Raw genomic sequence first — 19298 nt, forward strand, 5'->3', positions numbered from 1 at the left:
GGGCTACATCGATAGGACACGCAGCTAATGTTAATAATAGTTTTCTTTTCTTTTGGTTTTTTTTAAAATAAAAAAAGCTTGATGTGGGTGAGTGGGAATGCTGACTGTGGAAGGGAAGTAAAATGGAGTATCTTGGGAGAAGGGGATGGCCGGCTGGAGCTCCAGACATGTGCAAAGTGCTCGTTTTGTTGCACTTTTCACATGCAGGAATCCACAATGATTTGCATTATAGAGCAAGGTTAAAATACCCTTTCGTTGAAGTGCTTTCTCCCTTAAAAAACCTATTTTTGCCCCATTTCGGAAATTCTTTCAAAGCAATTGCAGCAGAAAGGAGCCGTAAGGTACATTCCTGGGCATTTGCAGGTGCAAATTCAACAGGTGAAGCCTTTAACATTGCGGCAATTCTACCAGCAGAATTGCTGCCTGCCATGCTGTACTGTATTTTAAAACTATCAGGGTGTGTGTTGGGGGGGTGATATTCTTGTCAAGTTTCTTTTATACTTTTTAGCGATAAAGGAGGGATTTTGAAATGTCTTTATAAGAGCATGCCTGCTTTGTTCTGGGTCTTTTCCCCTGAAAATCACCGCTGTTGGAACAGCTTCAATAAAGACCAAGCTTACTAGCTGCTTTGCTTCTCAATCTTCTCTGGTAGGCCTCTGTTTTTTACTCCTACCAATGGAGTAAAAAACAGGACTTTGCAAGGGCTCTTGTGTACCCCATAAGGGAATAAGGGCAGATTTTTTTCTTATTACAATGGCTATCTGAAAATACTAGAAGGAAAGCGAACTGTAAACCAAGGGGTGGCTAACATCGGAACCTCCAAGAGGTTTTTGTGGTCTCCAATACTGTACCTTGCATTTTTAAAATATTTTTTTAAGCTTCTTGGGTCCCAGCAGTGATCACCATGTTGCAAAAAGGATTTTTCAATGACCCTTGATTCCCTGCTGTAATAAAGTTTAACCTGACTGGCCTTTTTGTTTACATTAATTTTCCTTTCTAGAGCAGTAACTATGTTAACTCGGCACCTTGATAATATATTTGACATGAGGTAATTAATAAATTACCGGTACTTAAGATGTTACGGGACTCTCTTCTTTCGCATTTATACTGCTCTTGTCCCGCACATGGCGGATCTTGCCAGCTGCCATTGGAAACCAGAAGTTTGATCAGAGAACTATTTTGACTAGGCCGGGACGGCGCTGCACAACCAGCGATTTCCTTTACGTGAGAGGCATTCACTCACTCGCTCCCAAAATGACAACAAACCAAGGGGAAGATTGACAGCTGCAACAGCCAATGGTGATCCAAATCAATTTCAGTCCATTTTTTCTAATTGCCCTGCGTGAATGGCACTACTGAAAAGTCGGAGTGACAACTAGGATCCTACGACATTGCACCGATCCATAATTGGACAGCATCGTTTGCCTGTTTTATAACCCCTGGATTGTTGTTCAGTCGTGTCCGACTCTTCGTGACCCCATGGACCAGAGCACGCCAGGCACCCCTATCCTCCACTGCCTCCCGCAGTTTGGCCAAACTCATGCTAGTCGCTTCGAGAACACTGTCCAACCATCTCATCCTCTGTCGTCCCCTTCTCCTTGTGCCCTCCATCTTTCCCAACATCAGGGTCTTTTCCAGGGAGTCTTCTCTTCTCATGAGGTGGCCAAAGTACCCCTGGATTAGATGGCTTTAAATGGGGATGGGCCAAATCTATGCTGGATGAGTAAATTTATGGCCATATTTACGACAAGTCGATGGAGCCTCCAGCTTCAGAGACAGTGTACCTCTAAATGTCTGATACCTTGTGAGAAACACGAGATGTTTCTCACCAGGCTTCCTCGATCTGGCTGGTGGCCGTCGGGAATAGGATGCCGCGCTAAATGCGCCTTTCGGTCTTTTCCAACAGCACTCTCCTCATTCTTTTTTTAACCCCTCCCGTTCAGTCATCGGCCCATGCCAAGCGCTTATACCCCGCCAGTATGCGCCAGCGGGGCTCATCTTCAGTCGTGCTGCCCCACAACGACCCGCGTTAAACCTCGCTTCAAACGAACCACTTGCGTTTCCGTTCCTACCATAGCCAATACTCGACGAACACCCGGAGTACTTCCGCCGACGGTTTCCGGGCGGCACCGGAAGTAGCGCGGGTTGCTGACCGGAGTGCTTTCTCTGCTGCAACGCTTCCTCCCTGAAAGTGTGCGTTGCTTTTGCCTTCGCTCCGAAAGCCTCGCTATGTCCTACCCGGCGGAGGATTACGAAGAGGTACCGGCCTCGCCTGCTCACTCCCAACCCGGGGTCTTGGTCGGCGGGTGGAAATAACTCGCCGGCCTTGGGAGGCGGCGAGGGTGGTTTTTGTCGGGCGGCCAAGCAGCCCCAGGAAGGCGAGGCCGTGGTGTGTCGCCTTCTGGTTAGCTGGTAGTCAGCATCTGAGTAGGGAAAGGGCAAAGCATCTTATGGGTGTGTCGGGTGCAGGGCTGGATTTAGGTCTGATGAGGCCCTAAGTTACTGAAGGTAATGGGGCCCTTTATATGTCTAGCTGTCCTTTGTCAACAACAAATTGTCGCTGTTTTTTGTGTTGAATATATGCTATATGGGAATTTATGGACCTAATAGGTCCATACACAACACAAAACATTGTTGCTGTATGTAGGTTTTATTTTATTTGTTTTTATCTTATATTTTAGAAATGTACATCCAGGTTTTTTCCCTTTAATTTTTTTGGGGGGCCCCCAAGGGAGTTAGGCCCCAATTTATACCTTGTTTAGCTTATACGTAAATCCGGCACTGGCCAGGTGTGTTGATATTCTGGTCTTTCTCTGTTTTCAGGGCTCATATGACCCCTATACTTATCCAGGGGAGTATGATATGCACACAGGTGAGCCCTTTCATTCTTATTTTATTTGTTAAAAATATGGCGGTCTGCTCTTCATCGGTACTGATGCTAAATTGTAAGATCTTTTGGGGTTAACCCCCCCCCCCACATTTTTAGAATGTTTTTGTTATTCTCTCATCTCAGGCTGTAGTACAACAACCAAAATCCGGGACTTTTTTTAAACACCAGGAAACACTAGACTAGAAACAAACAAACAGAGGAGAAGGTTAACCCACCACCCACTCCTTTCTTAAAAATCTAAAAAGCCTGAGTAGACAGATATATGTCTTCACTTGGTGCCAAAATGAAAATGTACAAACAGGGTGCTGCTTTTGAAAAAAAAGTAGCCATATGGAATGAGGCTCCCCCCTAGGCCTGGAGTACCAAGAAAACACATGGACCTTGCCCACTCCCAATGCATGCTGACAAAGTTGATGTGCTACACAAGATGTTTTCATGGTACATTAGGCCGGGACATTGTGGGATATGCACAGGCCAGAGCTGATACTTAATAAAAGAAGGGGGTGCTGTACAAAAGTTGCTAAGAGAATTTTACCAGCACCAAGTGCTGCATCAGAATTCTACAACATTGTTTGGAATTTTCTGTTTTGGGGCAAAAAGAACCAAACTTTTTCCTGGGTTGAATCTGACAACCCCTGTGGGAAGATTAGATAAGGTACTTTTCTGATTAAAATTTGTATTATCCCTTACTATTGTTAGGGATTAGGGACGTGGGTGGCGCTGTGGGTTAAACCACAGCGCCTAGGGCTTGCCGATCAGAAGCTCAGCGTTTCGAATCCCCGCGGCGGGGTGAGCTCCCGTTGCTCGTCCCTGCTCCTGCCACCCTAGCAGTTTGAAAGCACGTCAAACTGCAAGTACCAGTAGATAAATAGGTACCGCTCTGGCGGGAAAGTAAATGGCGTTTCCATGCGCTGCTCTGGTTCGCCAGAAACAGCTTAGTCATGCTGGCCACATGACCCGGAAGTTGTATGCCGGCTACTTTGGCCAATAAAGCGAGATGAGCGCCGGAACCCCAGGGTCATCTGCGACTGGACCTAATGGTCAGGGGTCCCTTTACCTCATTGTTAGGGATAATTCCCTGATGGAAATTGTAATCCAACATCTGGAGCACCATAAATTTCCCATCCCTGAGGTTCTTGATGAGGGTCCTTCTTCCTGCTACTTTGCTACCCTCAATGTTGTCTCCTTCCATTTTTAGTAATTAATAGGAAAATCTTGACAGAGCAAAGTAACTATTAAACTTACTGATTTTGTATTCTCGTATTTTATTTGGTATGAGGGGGATTAACTTGAGTTATATCTAAGAGACCTAAAACTTTTCTTTTTAGTAAACATCATGGTTATTAGTATTTCTTGGGTTAAAACAATCTTGCTGTTTGTTCCTGGGTTCCAGTATTCTTTTATGTAATGTGTATGGATGTTTGGAAACTAAGCATGTAAAGTAATTATGAAGGGAAATGGGGTTCTAAGTGCCAAGTGCTTTTGAAGGTTGGAATGCAAACTGTTTCCTATTAATCTACATCAAAAGTGGGAAACAGTAGCCCTCCATGTGTTGTTTGACTCCAGTTTCCATCAGCCCCAGCTAGCATGACAATTGGCAGAGATTATGGGGCTTTGAGTTCAACAAAATCTGGAATGCCACCTTGTTCTACATCTTCCTGTTCTGTTTTAATATTCTTTCATCTCTTCTGTCTCACAGGAGATCCAAAACAGGATCTTGCCTATGAAAGACAGTATGAGCAGCAAACCTATCAAGTGATTCCTGAGGTGATAAAAAACTTTATCCAGTACTTTCACAAGACTGTGTCTGACTTGATTGACCAGAAAGTGTATGAGCTTCAGGCCAGTCGTGTATCTAGTGATGTTATTGATCAGAAGGTTTATGAGATCCAAGACATCTATGAAAACAGGTAAGATTCAGTTTTTTTCAGGGAAGTATGAAGTTTGCAAATATAAATGTTTTGTGGTATCATCGAGTCCCTCGCATCAACACCTGTAAGGGAATGAATGATGGGACAAAAATGCAGAGCAGTTGCCTTGTTTATAAATTCTGGGAAGTTAGCTGAGGTTTGTGTAGGAAGTTGGTTTATACTGTTGGTCCAGTCATGCAACTAACCTAGTTCTGTTTATTCTAGCAAAACATCTCAGGTAGTGGCTGTCCAAGATCTCTGGCAGATTGTTTTCTAAGCCATAATACTGAGGATCTTTTAAAGCGAAGGTGCTTGGGGTTGAACCTGGGGGTTTCTGTGCTGCAGAGCTATAGCCCTTACAGAAGAAGACTTTTTCATTCCATTCTGAAGGGGGTCCTTCAGGTCTCACCAACAAACATGTGTAAATGAAAAGTCTTGCTATTGCTGTCCATAGAAGATAGATTTCTTTCTCACAGCAAATCAGTAATCCATATTTACATATGCTTGATTAAAAAAATTGGAAAAAGTAATGTGAGTTGCAACAGCAATGACTTCATGACTATTGCCCATGTTATGTCTTGGTTTTTTTTAGTACTGATGAGTGAGGCACTTGATTTACTAAACATTTCTGTATGTTGCAGTTGGACCAAACTGACAGAAAGATTCTTTAAAAGCACACCATGGCCAGAGGCAGAGGCTATTGCACCGCAGGTTGGAAATGGTAAATATTTTCATTTCCCTTGGTCAGCTTAATAAGTAAAAGTAATGGGGAGCTTGTGGCCCTCCAGAACTGATGGAGCTCTGGAGGGCTGCAGGTTCTCTTATCACTTCCTTAAGGTAAAGACTCATTGTGGCCTTTGTCATACATTGGAAAAGTTAACCTATTATTAAAAATAAATAAAGATGGAACCATGACAGTTTGGGCATTTGCAGTGAGCTGAAGCAAGCTTTACTCTGTGCTGCATTTTCACCTGGGCCCCCACTTATTCTTGGAAATGCTTAGTTTGACACCTGTGATACAGTTATTCTGTATTGTAATGGCCGATTGGCCGACAGTTAATTCAACTGCACTAATTTAACTGCAAAAAGTTAAGATTGGAGAGGTGGCAGGAAAAGATACTTACGGCCACCATTGTGTGGGTTCTAAGAAACTTGGTTCTGCTTGGTCACAAAGGAGCCTTTAGATTATGTCTAGATCCTTTAGTATTGCAGCTTCTTTCATAAATGTCTGAGTGCAGAGAAGACAGTTTTTAATTGATGGTTATTTTGAGAGAAGCACTTTCCTCTCTTTTTCATCATGATACTTTATTTCCCCAAGCTTTATTCTGTTATGTTTCTACAGCACCTTTTCTGTCTTATTACTGCTGTTGATTGGAAAGGTTTATGCATCTAGATGTGGTTTTGATCTTGTTTAGTTGTTCTGTATCAGCCTTCACCAACTTGGAGTCCTCCAAATATTTTGGATTTGTTGTTGTTATTGTTACTATCATTATCATTATTATCACCTTTTCCCCCAATGGGACCCGCCTGCCATCAGCCCCAGCCAAGTTGGTGAGCAGCGGGTTGGCAAAAGCTGTTTGAAATTGAATCAATTCATTGGGTGAAAAAATAGGATGCAAATTTTCAAATAAGATAATATATCTATTTTTTCTTGAAGATGCCGTCTTCCTGATTTTGTACAAGGAGCTGTATTATAGACACATCTATGCTAAAGTCAGTGTAAGTACTGTGATGGAAAGTGAATTGACTTATTCAGTTGCTTATCCACCTTGAATCCCTGGATTGTCTTGATTTGGGATTATCATTAGGTGAGATGCTCAGCTAGTATTTGAAGCCCAGAAAATTTAACTCCTAAACTATATACCATCTCAACTCTGATCAGTTTGGTGTAGTGGTTAAGAGCAGCAGACTCGTAATCTGGGGAACCGGGTTCGTGTCTGCACTCCTCCACATGCAGCTGCTGGGTGACCTTGGGCTAGTCACACTTCTTTGAAGTCTCTCAGCCCCACTCACCTCACAGAGTGTTTGTTGTGGGGGAGGAAGGGAAAGGAGAATGTTAGCCGCTTTGAGACTCCTTCGGGTAGTAAAAAGCGGGATATCAAATCCAAACTCTTCTTCTTCTTCTTCTTCTTTTAATTACAGGGTGGTCCATCTTTGGAACAGAGATTTGAGTCCTATTACAACTACTGCAATCTATTCAACTATATTCTCAGTGAGTTCCTAGAATCTGTATATATAACTTCTTTCTTTTATTGTGAAAGAGAAAACAGGGATAGTTTATATACCAGGAGCGGGTTTAATCAACATAGAATGCTATCCTACCCACACACCAAACAATGTTGGTGGCTATTTAGCTGAACTTTTTTGTCCAGCAGATTCTTTTATGTTTAATCCCCCTCACCCACACACACATACTAAAAGCAATGGGGGCAATTAGCTATGTCACCTCAAGTACAGCTAGGGACCTAAATTTGGCCCCTCTTGGGGGAACAGAGAAGCTGTGGATCCATAGCCAGCTCTGCTCCACCCCAGAATGTCCCGTTGTGAAGCACTATTCTTTCTACCACTTGTGGGAATACCACCCATAGTAGCTTTTTATCTGCCAAGCTCTCTGTGCATGCAGGTTGCTCCCTCCAGCAGACAACATCAGGGGGTTTGGATTGCTCTTTCAGTCTCTTAAGCACTATAAATTCTTTGTGAATGTTCTTCTCTAGATGCAGATGGACCAGCTCCCCTGGAACTGCCCAACCAGTGGCTCTGGGATATCATAGATGAATTCATCTATCAGGTGCGGTAGCTTTTAAGTTTGAAAGCCACAAGAAATAGAAACCTGGCTGTAGTCAACTGGAAGTGTGTGCACCAGGCAATATGGGCTCAGGACTTCTCAATGAGAATCATGTACCTTCTTACTTTGCTTGGCTCTTAGTACTTCCGAGACATCTGCGATTGAAGCTGCAATTTTATATACATTTTCCCTGGGAGTAAGTTCTGTTGAACTCAAGAGGCTTACTTCTAAACAGACATAGGCTTGGACAGACTCTTACATGGCTTACATGTTTTCTGTTTCTAGAATCTGATTTTCTTTGATACATAATGTGGATATATTGAACAGAAAATGACTTAAGTAAATTGCTAGCTGCTTTGGGTGAGATTGTTGCTTAAAGTTGGAATTTGTTTCCATTCTGTTTTCCCCGATTCTCCATTCTTGTAGCTGTCATTTGACGTCTGGGTGAAGAAACCTCTGGGAGTTTTTTTCTTGCTCAAAGTTCATATTTAAAATACTATTTAATTAGAGATCTGTTATTTGGGTATGCATGTTAATAAATTGCCTTCCCTCCAGCCTTGCTCTGGGAAATGCCTTTATTTAGTTGGGATTTGTATTCTGTCTCTATGCACAAACTATTGGAGGTGAACATATATACTGACCCAGTTTTCTCTGTATTCCTTCACAGTTCCAGTCCTTCAGTCAGTACCGCTGCAAGACAGCCAAGAAGTCAGATGAAGAAATTGATTTCTTGCGTTCAAACCCTAAGATCTGGAATGTCCACAGCGTTCTCAATGTGCTGCATTCCCTGGTGGACAAATCCAACATCAATCGGCAACTAGAGGTCTACACTAGTGGAGGTAAGAAGGAATCAAAGGTGTATGTTAAAGAGAGAGAGAATAGAAGTGGTCCAGGTTGTGGTGTGAAGGCACATGAAGAACCATGCCTAGAACCATGCATTCACCACAATGTGTTGGTTTCCATGATCAAGGAAAGGCAAGATATACAGGTAAATACATTAAATAATAAAACAAAGCCTTGTTCCTTGAGTTCCTGCCTGATTGGAAACCTGTAGAGGCTGTAAGTTCTTTTGTTTAAACTCACTTGTATAAAACCAGCTCTGTATGTGTGTAGTTTTCTACATGTAACATAATTTGTTGTGGTTTTATCCTCCAATACCTTTATTAGTATTCTTTCTGCAGAATCCTATCACTGAGAGGCTTTGAGCTATAGCTCTCCTTATCTGTGTGATAGGTACAGTTTAATCCGCAAGCCTGTTAAGCTAATTCTATCCTGCTCACTTTGTTTACATGAAGCTAAATAGTCTTAAATCTAATGCTTAGATTTAGCCAGTGTGTAGATTAGCCAGGAAGGAAACTGCATTTTGAAGATATTTGTTTTGTTTTGTAGGTCTTTTAATCAAACATGAGTCTTAGCAGTTTACATAATAGTATAAGATACTCATTAAAAAAAACAAAAACAGCAGACTATAAATAATAAGATGAAAAACAAATATACATAAAACAATCAACAGTTCATAAAAACAATTTACTAGTGGTAAATTACTTCAGTTGAATTGGTAAACTGCATGCTTGAGATTGCATAATATGGATTATTTTCATTCCAATGCATTTATAGTGCAGTTTTCAGCAGGTTTACTCAGAAGTAAGTCTTGCTGAGTTCAGTGAGCTTACTGAGTGCCTAACTGTGTCTCCTCAGAAGTAATTGAATTTAATTTAATGGGGTTTACTTCCAAGTAAGTGGGGTTAGGGCTGCAGCCTTAGGTTGTAATTCATGGTGGGGAAGTTGTGCCCCTCCAGATGCTGTGGGACTCTGGTTACATCCACCTTGTTTACATGGTCAGTGATCAAGAATAATGGGATTTTTAGTCCATCAACATCTGGAAGCCCACTGGTTTCGCACTCTTGACATGATTCTTTGCGTACTTACTTGAAAGTAATCCCAACTGAAACCATTGGTTTTATTTCTGAATAAAAATAGATCAGGCTCTTTGTTCCTTACTCTTACATTTTTATATATGTTGAAATTGAATTTTTTTACTCAGATTGTGTACACTGATGTAGTAGTGACTGTAGGTACAAAACCAGAGGATGGTGCTTATTTCGGATAGATTAATGTGCACAATAGGGATGTTTGTTCAGACGGGAGGATCTGATTCTTCTAATGTGTCTGTGGAACTAGTAAATTCTCAAACTCCTGTTAGGGTTCTTAAAACACTTTCAGTTCTTGCTCCAGCCTCTACTGCCACAGATGAATCCAAATAAACTATTTCTGTATGGAAAGTCTGAGCAAGTTGATTATAAAACAACATGTTGAAGGTTGCATTTGGTCTCTTCTCCCCTGTCCTGCTATAGAATGCACAGTGGTACTTTCAAATTCCTATTAAATATGCAAATACTATTTTCCTCCCCTAGGTGACCCTGAGAGTGTAGCTGGAGAGTATGGCCGCCATTCTCTCTATAAGATGTTGGGCTATTTCAGTCTTGTGGGTTTGCTGCGCCTCCATTCACTCTTGGGAGATTACTATCAAGCCATCAAGGTTCTGGAGAACATTGAACTTAACAAGAAGGTAACGGAGCACAGGACTCAAATCCTGCGAGATGCTAGAGCATTAAAATAGAACATCCCTGTTCTCTTCTGGGGTATTATACTCATTTTAGTTGCTGAGGAATCCTCTGGATTTCAATGAGGTTTGTGCACCATGATGATTTCTGGATGCTCTTCTCTCCTATGCTGTCATGTGTGTCAAATATAAATTTCTGTTGCCCCATTTAAGTGCTGAGTGTAGAACTAATTTGTGTAAATGGAGGGTACAGTTGTACTTTGGTTGCCAAACATCTTGGAAGTCATACGTTTTGGCTCTCAAACGATCAGAACGATTTTTGGAAGCCGGACATCTGGCGTGGCTTCCGATTAGCTGCAGGAACTTCCTGCAGCCAATCAGAAGCCGCACTTTGGTTTCCAAAAGTTTTGGAAGTCAAACAGACTTTCGAAACGGATTCCGTTCGACTTTCAAGGTACAAATGTACAGTGGTACCCCGCTAGACGAATGCTTCGCTAGACGAAAAACTCGCTAGACGAAAGCATTCGTCTAGCGGGAGGCTGCCCCGCTAGACGAAAAAGTCTATGGGGCTGCCTCGCAAGACGAAAAAATTTCGTCTTTTTTTTTTTTTCGTTTTGCGGAGCGCGGCTCCCATTGCCGCTCCGCAAGACGAAAACCCCGCTAGACGAAAATTTTCGCGGGACGAATTATTTTCGTCTAGCGGGGCACCACTGTACTGTGGAAAAATATTTCATTTTCAGTCCTATGCACAGTCAAAACTTGGGGTTTTTGAGAATCCAGCTCTTCTGAAAAACCCCCTTTTTGCTCTCCAAATTAGAGGTGTATATTTGAAAATATGCAAAGAATCTCCTTCAAAGCATCTGTTTTGTCATTTTCTTTCATACCCTGAGTTAATATTCTGAAGTACCTAAGTGCTAGGAGTCCTGTTATCTTGGATGTTGTATCCTTTGCACCATGATGCTATTTGTGTACTTCTCCAATATCATTCAGAGGACCAAGAGCATGTTTCAAAGAAGGCAAGCTACAAATATGACCTGCCCATTTCTCACTGTTGCCAGTTCTGTTTTCCACCTCGGGAATTACCTGCCCTCTCCCCAGTACCCTTTCCCAAATGCCATGTTCCTTAATCTTCTTTTTTAAAAAAAAAAAAAAAAAATCCTTATGCTTGAACATCTGGTTCTAAATAAAGCATGCATGTTGTGTACACACAAACATGCTGGTCTCAATAAAAGCAGATAAATGTATCAAAGTGTTAATTGCATTGTCAGCCGTTGTGACCAAGTACGTTGAATTAAGAACACAACATGGGATCTTAGCACTTTTGAAGTGCCAAGTGAAAATGTTTGTACATCTGCAGGAAAATAGGCACACCCCATCCCCCCTTTTCATGCTGAAAAATAAATAAATTGTAAATTTTGCTCAGGTTTGTTAGTAAATCAAATAAAATGTTACACCTATTAGAAAGGCAACAGTCGTGCCCAGTGTAAAACTGGAATAAATAATATATTAATCCCCAAGCCTGGTTTAAAAAGATAGCATGGAGCTGCTCTGTTGTCCACTTCAGGACTACCACTGACCCCCTTTCTAACATAAGGAACTTGAGCAGAATCCCTCCACCATATCCTTTGGAAGAAAGCTGTCCTCAGTAGAGATTGAAAATTATTTTTTCCAGGCATCTCACTTGAATCTTTTCCCTTCCCAGAGTATGTATTCACGAGTGCCAGAGTGCCAGGTCACGACCTATTATTACGTCGGCTTTGCATACCTCATGATGCGACGCTACCAAGATGCCATCCGTGTCTTTGCAAATATCCTCCTGTATATTCAGAGGACCAAGAGCATGTTCCAGAGGACAACCTACAAGTATGAGATGGTAAGCTGCCCTGAAGCCATGTGTTAAACAGTTGGCTTGTTGCTTCTGTTCCGAGTGCCTTTTCTTGGTGCTGTTGATTCTGCAGCTGGAAGGAAGATACTCAAAAGATTGATTTATTACATTTCTATCCTGGGGAAGAGAGGAATAACAAATTTGCAAAAAAATACACTTTATTCTGTGTATTTTATACTAGCAGCCTCACAATCCAGCATTGCTCAGAAATTCTAAGAAACCAAAAAAAATCAGTGCAGTTTTGAAAGGTTCGGTGTGCCATGTGGATTCAAAACTCCATCCAATTGTATCCAAACATAAATGCAAATGTGCACTTGGATCTTGGGAACAATCATGCAAAATTTAGTTTCTTAAAATATATGACAGATAAGACATATTTAAAGTATTAATAACACCTAGAAATCTCTATAAATAGTGGCTTACCTAAGGCCACCAAGAGAGTATGATCCCAAGGCGCTCCTAATTGGCATTTCTGAAGTTGGCACTCTTCACTTACCATTGCAAGGGCACATAGGCCTTACTATGGAAATGCAGGGTAAGATTGACTCCATTGCTTGAATCCGTGTAGTGAAATAGCCAATGGCAGCTTTCAGTTTAATCCTGGCAGTTCAGGCTGTGTGCCTGTCTGTTCTGTTTTGGTCTCCATGAAAGTTACCTGTCAACTCAAAGCAGAGGTGAGATTTGACTGGAGGCTTCTGTCACTCAGACTTTTGGCCACTGTGCTGCATGAGTTCTTACGTGGAAATTTGAAAATAAAGAGCGGAGTGTTTCTATCGAGCGTTCTTTGTGTTGCAGATCAACAAACAAAACGAGCAGATGCACGCCCTGCTGGCCATTGCGCTCACCATGTACCCTATGCGCATCGATGAAAGCATCCACCTGCAGCTCCGAGAGAAATACGGGGACAAGATGCTGCGCATGCAGAAAGGCGACGCTCAAGTGTACGAAGAGCTCTTCAGCTACGCCTGCCCCAAGTTCCTCTCCCCTGTGGTCCCCAACTATGACAACGTTCACCCCAACTACCACAAGGAGCCTTTCCTGCAGCAGCTGAAGGTCTTTGCCGATGAGGTCCAGCAGCAGGCCCAGCTTTCTACCATCCGCAGCTTCCTGAAGCTCTACACCACTATGCCAGTTGCCAAGCTAGCTGGCTTCCTGGACCTGACAGAGCAGGAGTTCCGTATCCAGTTGCTCGTCTTCAAACACAAAATGAAGAACCTGGTCTGGACAAGCGGCATCTCTGCCCTGGATGGCGAGTTCCAGTCTGCTTCCGAGGTGGACTTCTACATTGACAAGGTCTGTCCATTGCTGCCTGTCTGTTCATGTCTCTCCATCCCTTACGAGGAGCTTTCCGGGTTGGTCAGGTTGCATAGGTGACGTGGGGAAGGACCATAACTCAGTGGTAGAGCATCTGCCTTGCGTGCAAAAGGGCTCTTGTTCCATCTCTGGGGTTTCCAGGTAGGGCTGAGAAAAGCTCTTGTCTGAAAGCCTGGGTTCGCTGCCATTAAGAGTAGGCAGTACAGAGGTAGATGAACTAGTGGTCTAACTTGGTAGAAACCAGCTTCCTGCAGAGTGTCAAGGCGGTAGACACAGAGTTCCTGGAGTGGAAATGAGGTTTAAGCCAGGAAGGGCAGAGGTTAGAGGCTCTCCCAAGAATAGATTCATGCTTTTTAAAAATTTATAGTGCCACCTACCATAGGAGGTACTTTGTTTTCCAGTACCATCAGTCCCCCCCCCCTCTCCCATTTAATTCTAAAAGGGACAAAGCTATGAATCTTGTCCCAAAGAGTTCCATTCACTCCCACCTTTAAAAATCAACTACCCTTACCCAGTTTTCTCCATTAGTTCATCTTCTGCAAATACATCAGATTCAAGGCATCTACATTAGTGATTATACACCAGGGATGGGAACTCTGTGGCTCTCCAGATGTTGTTCAACTTCCAGCTCCCTTGAACATCTGGAGGGCTATATCCTGATATCTGATATACACCATCATCAAATCAATTCCCATTCTCATCTGCTTGAAGTTTGTGTGTGTGTGTGTGTGTGTGTGTGTGTGTGGAGTTTCCTAAGGAGAGGGATGAATACAAGGACAGTTTTAAACGGAGAGAGCATTGGTTGAAGCACCCTGTCTTACTACCTGACAGGCTTATCCTTTTCTTCTTTATAAGTATGGAGTATTATTATGTTTATTTGTGGCATCATAAAACAGTCTGTAAGCAACTTACAGAAAGTGGGGGATATATATATATATATATATATATAGAGAGAGAGAGAGAGAGAGAGAGAGAGAGAGAGAGAAACAAATCATTGATAGCCGCTTGGAATTAATAATGCATCAACAAAAAATAAACATCACAGTGTTTATGGACCAAGATAGCCAAGTAATCAGATTATTTCAAATGCCTAGGAAAAGATGTAGATCTTACCTGGCACCAAGAAGACGTTAATGTTGGCCTCACTCCTTCAGTAAAGAAGGAGCCTATCTGAAAAAAATATCCCTAGTTCCAGGCTAGAATGAACTTCATACGGAGCTGTTGCCTGTTAGCACCCCTGGGCTGTTCATTACTGTTGCCTATCTCCTGGCAGGACATGATCCACATCGCAGACACAAAGGTTGCTCGCCGCTATGGGGATTTCTTCATCCGCCAGATCCATAAGTTTGAAGAGGTAAGCTAGTTGCTGATTGAACAGGTGAAACTTACTAAAATGTTATCATTTGCAAAATTTTATGGGGTGACCTAGCTGCACGCTTTCAGCCAGGGTTTGAGGAAGAGCTGTGTCCATGTGTGTCTCACTCTGTACAGGAGAGAGTGAAATCTAAACAGCATTACTATGAATGCCAGAAATGAAAACGTAGATGGCAGCAGTGCCATCTATCTGTGAGTGGAAGGAGTTCTCCCAATGTCACCCTCTTCTGTCTCCTGCTGCTTGCAAGGGGGAACATAGTGTAGTTGTTCCAGCTCTCCCACAGAGGGCGCTGCATCACCAGGAGTCCCACCTGAGGGAATGAAAGCTCTATGAAGGGGAAATGGCCATTGTGTTGTTTTGACTCACATGGAAATTGCCACTTTGAGCTGGGTTAACCAAAAGCACTGAGCACAGCACCACAGGTGGAAGAGTGCCCTTCTTGTTAACATATGGGCATCATCTGCTGTACTGGGCACTTGTTGTGTTCATTACTTAAACATGTAAGAATAAGGATAAATTCAAGATTTGCAGGTGAGCAGTAAGTTAAGTGTTGAGTTTTTTAAGATTGCTAGGTTAGGGAATAGGGAAAGAACTGGAAATATGTAGCACAGAATGGAGGAGAGGCAGAGATAGTAGTAGAGTAGTATTCGGCATTCTAAAATGCAGCAAAAATACCTTGAAAGAAGATTCTGAAGCCATGGGTACAAGTTTTATGCAGCCTACTTCAGTCTGGCTGGCTGCTTCCCAACTGCAAGAACATGGACAGGGCATGATTTTGTTTAAGACTGGGCAAGCATCTCTTAAGCGATATGAACTCTAGGGTAGGGGTGGGGAGCCTGTGGCCCTCCAGAATTTTGGATTACAACTCTGATTATCCCTGTCTGCCGGCTTGGGCTGATGGAAATTAAAAGTCCAACAGCACTGGAGGGCCACAAGTTAGCTTAGGGGAGCCTTTTGCTGTCTGTTACTAAATACTAAATTACTCAATATCCTTGCAATCCTTTGCAACTTATGCAGTTATGCAAACTTCTATTTGATGTTCAACTCTTCTGTGTTCTGACCTCAAATCTCTCCATCTTGGTAGGGTCTAAGTGGTTAATTTTCCCCATGTCTGCACTTGGCATTCTTGCATGGTTCCCAAATCCTTGAGTGGACAATGCATAATTTGGATAGTACCGTGTGTGTGTGTGTGTGTGTGTGTGTTTTCTACCCTGCCCCCAAGAATTCTCTTGTAATTAGATGTCTGTCTCTTTCAGCTGAATCGCACTCTGAAAAAGATGGGCCAAAGACCTTAAAAGTCGTCTTGAACTCGTCACCAACCGCCTGGTTCTTTTGTTAAGTGGGCAAGTGGGGGGTGGAGAGAGAGAATGAGCTAAGAATTTTGGAATTTTCTGTAGGGCTCTGCAGTTTTTACTTGGATAGCAGACAGCTGAGCTCATATAAAAGGACTAAGAAATCTAATTAAATGAGTGAAATATCTCTTGTGTCTCTGGAGTTACAGTTCATTTGTCCCTTCAGGGGGAGGTGGCCAATTTCCTAGCTTCTTTTGATATCTTAACTTAGCCTGTGGAGAGCACCCACTTCCACTCTGTGGGAGGTGTGTAGGGATAGCTGACAGACAGAGCACACATGAGGACACTAATACAGCCGTCCACTACTTTGAAAAGTGATCTGTGGATGCTGTCTTTTCTTTTTAAGAAACATACAATGAAAACCTTGCACCTGCCCTTTCCCCTGCTGCTTTGTTTCCTAACAGGAAGGACACCTGACATGCTGTATATTGTTAAAAGAAAGAAAGGGCTTGGCTATATGTCTCCTAGGCATTTCTAGGATGTCATGTGAGTTCAATCCAATTTACTAGAGAATATTATCCTGATCTCAAGCTATTCACTGCTTACCTTTCAGGTGTGTTACTATCACTAGGTGTCCTTTTGGTAAATGTATGCCAAGCACTGTGACAGTGGATTGTTACGAGATCTATAATATCAAATGGTTTTCAGACTTCCTTGTGTTGCATAGTTCATGCTGAAACTTACGGTTTTTACTGGTGCTTTTTAAAAGAAGTCTTTTACAGCAGAAAATACAGCAGTGAAGGTCTGAATGGGCCTTTCAGTTTCCCTTTGTATGAAATAAAAGAACCTGCGGCTGGGGTCCTGTGCATGCATACGTGGGGTTGATCTCAGAGTACTCATGCGTGGGATCAAGCTGCACAAATCTATCTTATTTATATTTGAATCTGATGCCAGGATAGCTTTCAGAGTGTTAGTGAGGGCAACAGGTGTTGGGGAAGGCTTATTGCAGTGATGGAACAATGTGCTGAAAGAACCATGAGCACATTGTTCAAGTCGTACTCCTTCCCCAGCAGAAGCAAGTATGTGAAACTGACTGCAAATAGCTTTCATCTATCCTCTCAGTGTGAGGTTAGCACCTGTTGGAAACCTTGTTTGCATCTTGTAAGAGTCATCTTATAATGAGCTCTGTTAATGCATATGCTGCAGCCTCCCAAGGATTTGCTTGAGGGAACTATAAGTAGGGCTATATTTATCTCTCACTTCAGAGGTTTGCCACAGAAGAGCAAAATTGGATCCTTCTCACAATTTGACATCCAAAGAACCTGCATCTGCTCTCTGTTCCTTTTTATTAAACATTTTTCATGCCTGGCTGCGGAATAAGGCTTGGTAATGAATGGGTGATGTTTGAAGGCTTTGAAAGCAGTTTTGGACAGAACACAGCTGTCTGTCCCTAGTTTCTGCCTCCTGGTGAGGGTTTCCTTGTACTGTTTGCTCACTGCCAATACTCCAAACTCCACACTCCCTTCTGCCTTCCTGATCCTTGCCAAAAAATGGAGGGAGATATCAGATCCATATAAAACCAGAGTCCTGCAAACACTGTATTTTGCAACATTGCTGAACACATTTCATATAACTGCTTCTTGCTGCTGGGTGATATTTCTTTGGAATGCATGCAGCAACTATTTGTACAGTCAGAGAAGACTTAAACCTTCTAGCGTTCTGTATAAGCCTAAATTGTATTAATGGGTGGTTGATGTACCTATTTGCAATGTACGATGACTCTTGACTGAAGGTCCTGTTCATTAGTCTGGGAAGATCTGTTTATATGAATGGATGTCAGAAGTTTATATAGTTTGCAGGACTGTTAACAAACTGGTTCTCCAACTTTGTCATAGTGAGCTTTCCACAGAAAAAGAGAAAAGCCAGTATAACAGTTGGCTGTAGTCATGCACATAGCCTCATGATGAGAGGGAATAGGACTGCATGCTCATATATTACCATTTCAGAATGACTAGAGCCATGTGAGACAAAAGAGGCAGAAATATTTGTCCTGGGAGACTCGAAGGATACAAAGAGTTGCAGCCTATTGCAACATAAATCATGCACCAGAAAAGCCCTGCTGGATCAGGCCAAAGGCCTGTCTAGTCCTGCATCTTGTTCTCACAGCCAGCCCGATGCCCATGGGAATTCTGCAATCTGAACCTGAGCAGAACAGCACCCTCCCCACCTGTGATTCCCAGCAATGCATTCAGAGACATACTGTTTGTGACAGCGGAGGGAGAATGTAACTATTGATAGCCCATCCTCCATGAATTTGTCTAATCCTCTTCTAATGCCATTGAAGTGACGCATCACAACCTCTGGTGGGTGTGAATTTCCTTTTTCTTTTTGAGGTGAGGCGACCAGAACTCTACAAAATATTCCAAGAGCAGTTGCACCATAGATTTTTATAATCCCTTTACGGTATTGGCAGTTTTTCAGTTCCTTTCCTAATGATCCTTACTGCTATGTGTTGCGTTTTCAACATGCGTGATAAAAAGAACACACCACACAAAGCAGCCTTTGCTTGGGGCTTAAATGTGGAACTTGTGCATCTTGCACCTGTTACACATTCCCAGGAATTTAGTAGGGAATGGCTTATGTCATGCGTTGCACACTTAAGCCACTGTGATCCCCCCACAAGCTGCTGAAGGTTAGGAGAGATTCACTCCACTCACCACAGTTGACCTCCTGGAAAGAAATCAGGCCAGTTGCTCTTTGCCGCGAGAGGAAGGCCGGGCTCTGTCGGAGTCTGTGCCTGGCACCGACAGAAGGCAAAAGGAATTTGGAGCACGCAGCCACATCAACAGAGTCCAATTGTTGAAACGATGGGGAAGCTTCTGTGGAGCAACATTGTTGTTGGTTCTCCTCTCCAGGCTCAGCTGCTGTGATAGATTCTGAAAGTTGGTAGCCGTTGGGTAGGTAAAACTATTTTCAGATCAGAAAAGAAAGTTATCATTCATTAGATTTTGGAGTGAGGCATAAAAAGCAAAGGTGTTAATCCATTTAAAAAAGAACTCTCCAAAATCAATCAACCAAAGTATGACTAAATAGCGACAAGCTCTTCAAGACCTCTCGTGTCAGCAAGAGGTGACGCAAAGGGGGGGGGGAACGGGACGAGGAGGTGCTGCAGAGCAACCATGCTACCAGATCAGGAAGAAGCACTTATCTCCACACCATGCCATGCTGCTCCTGGCTTCATATTTTAAATGGGGCCATTGGCCAACTCTGCATCCGGTATTAAC

At 42.7% G+C, this 19298-nt stretch overlaps 1 protein-coding gene across 2 annotated transcripts; it reads left to right on the forward strand.

Moving 5' to 3' along the window:
- Window positions 1-2159: 2159 nt before the first annotated feature.
- On the forward strand, window positions 2160-16201 carry EIF3L (eukaryotic translation initiation factor 3 subunit L). Of its 2 annotated transcripts, XM_033161708.1 has the most exons (13): window positions 2160-2259; window positions 2824-2872; window positions 4590-4800; window positions 5442-5521; window positions 6458-6519; window positions 6943-7012; window positions 7515-7588; window positions 8253-8424; window positions 10000-10154; window positions 11851-12021; window positions 12829-13326; window positions 14621-14701; window positions 15979-16201. In XM_033161708.1, exons 1-13 carry the CDS (start codon window positions 2230-2232, stop codon window positions 16015-16017), a joined length of 1692 nt encoding a protein of 563 aa, XP_033017599.1. In that variant the 5' UTR covers window positions 2160-2229; the 3' UTR covers window positions 16018-16201. The 2 variants fall into 2 exon arrangements, with proteins under 2 accessions (XP_033017599.1, XP_033017600.1); XM_033161709.1 differs by lacking the exons at window positions 2160-2259; window positions 2824-2872; window positions 5442-5521 and having other exon boundaries at window positions 4722-4800.
- Window positions 16202-19298: the final 3097 nt, after the last annotated feature.

The sequence above is a fragment of the Lacerta agilis genome, chromosome 10 (genome assembly GCF_009819535.1).
Source record: "Lacerta agilis isolate rLacAgi1 chromosome 10, rLacAgi1.pri, whole genome shotgun sequence".
Lineage (NCBI taxonomy): Eukaryota > Metazoa > Chordata > Lepidosauria > Squamata > Lacertidae > Lacerta > Lacerta agilis.

Excerpts from the sequence above, each read along its gene's own strand:
- EIF3L (XM_033161708.1), top strand. The coding sequence starts at position 2,230 with ATGTCCTACCCGGCGGAGGATTACGAAGAG. Across the intron at positions 2,873-4,589 it reads GGAGTATGATATGCACACAG|GAGATCCAAAACAGGATCTT; the intron begins GTGAGCCCTTTC and ends TCTGTCTCACAG. Across the intron at positions 7,589-8,252 it reads TAGATGAATTCATCTATCAG|TTCCAGTCCTTCAGTCAGTA; the intron begins GTGCGGTAGCTT and ends ATTCCTTCACAG.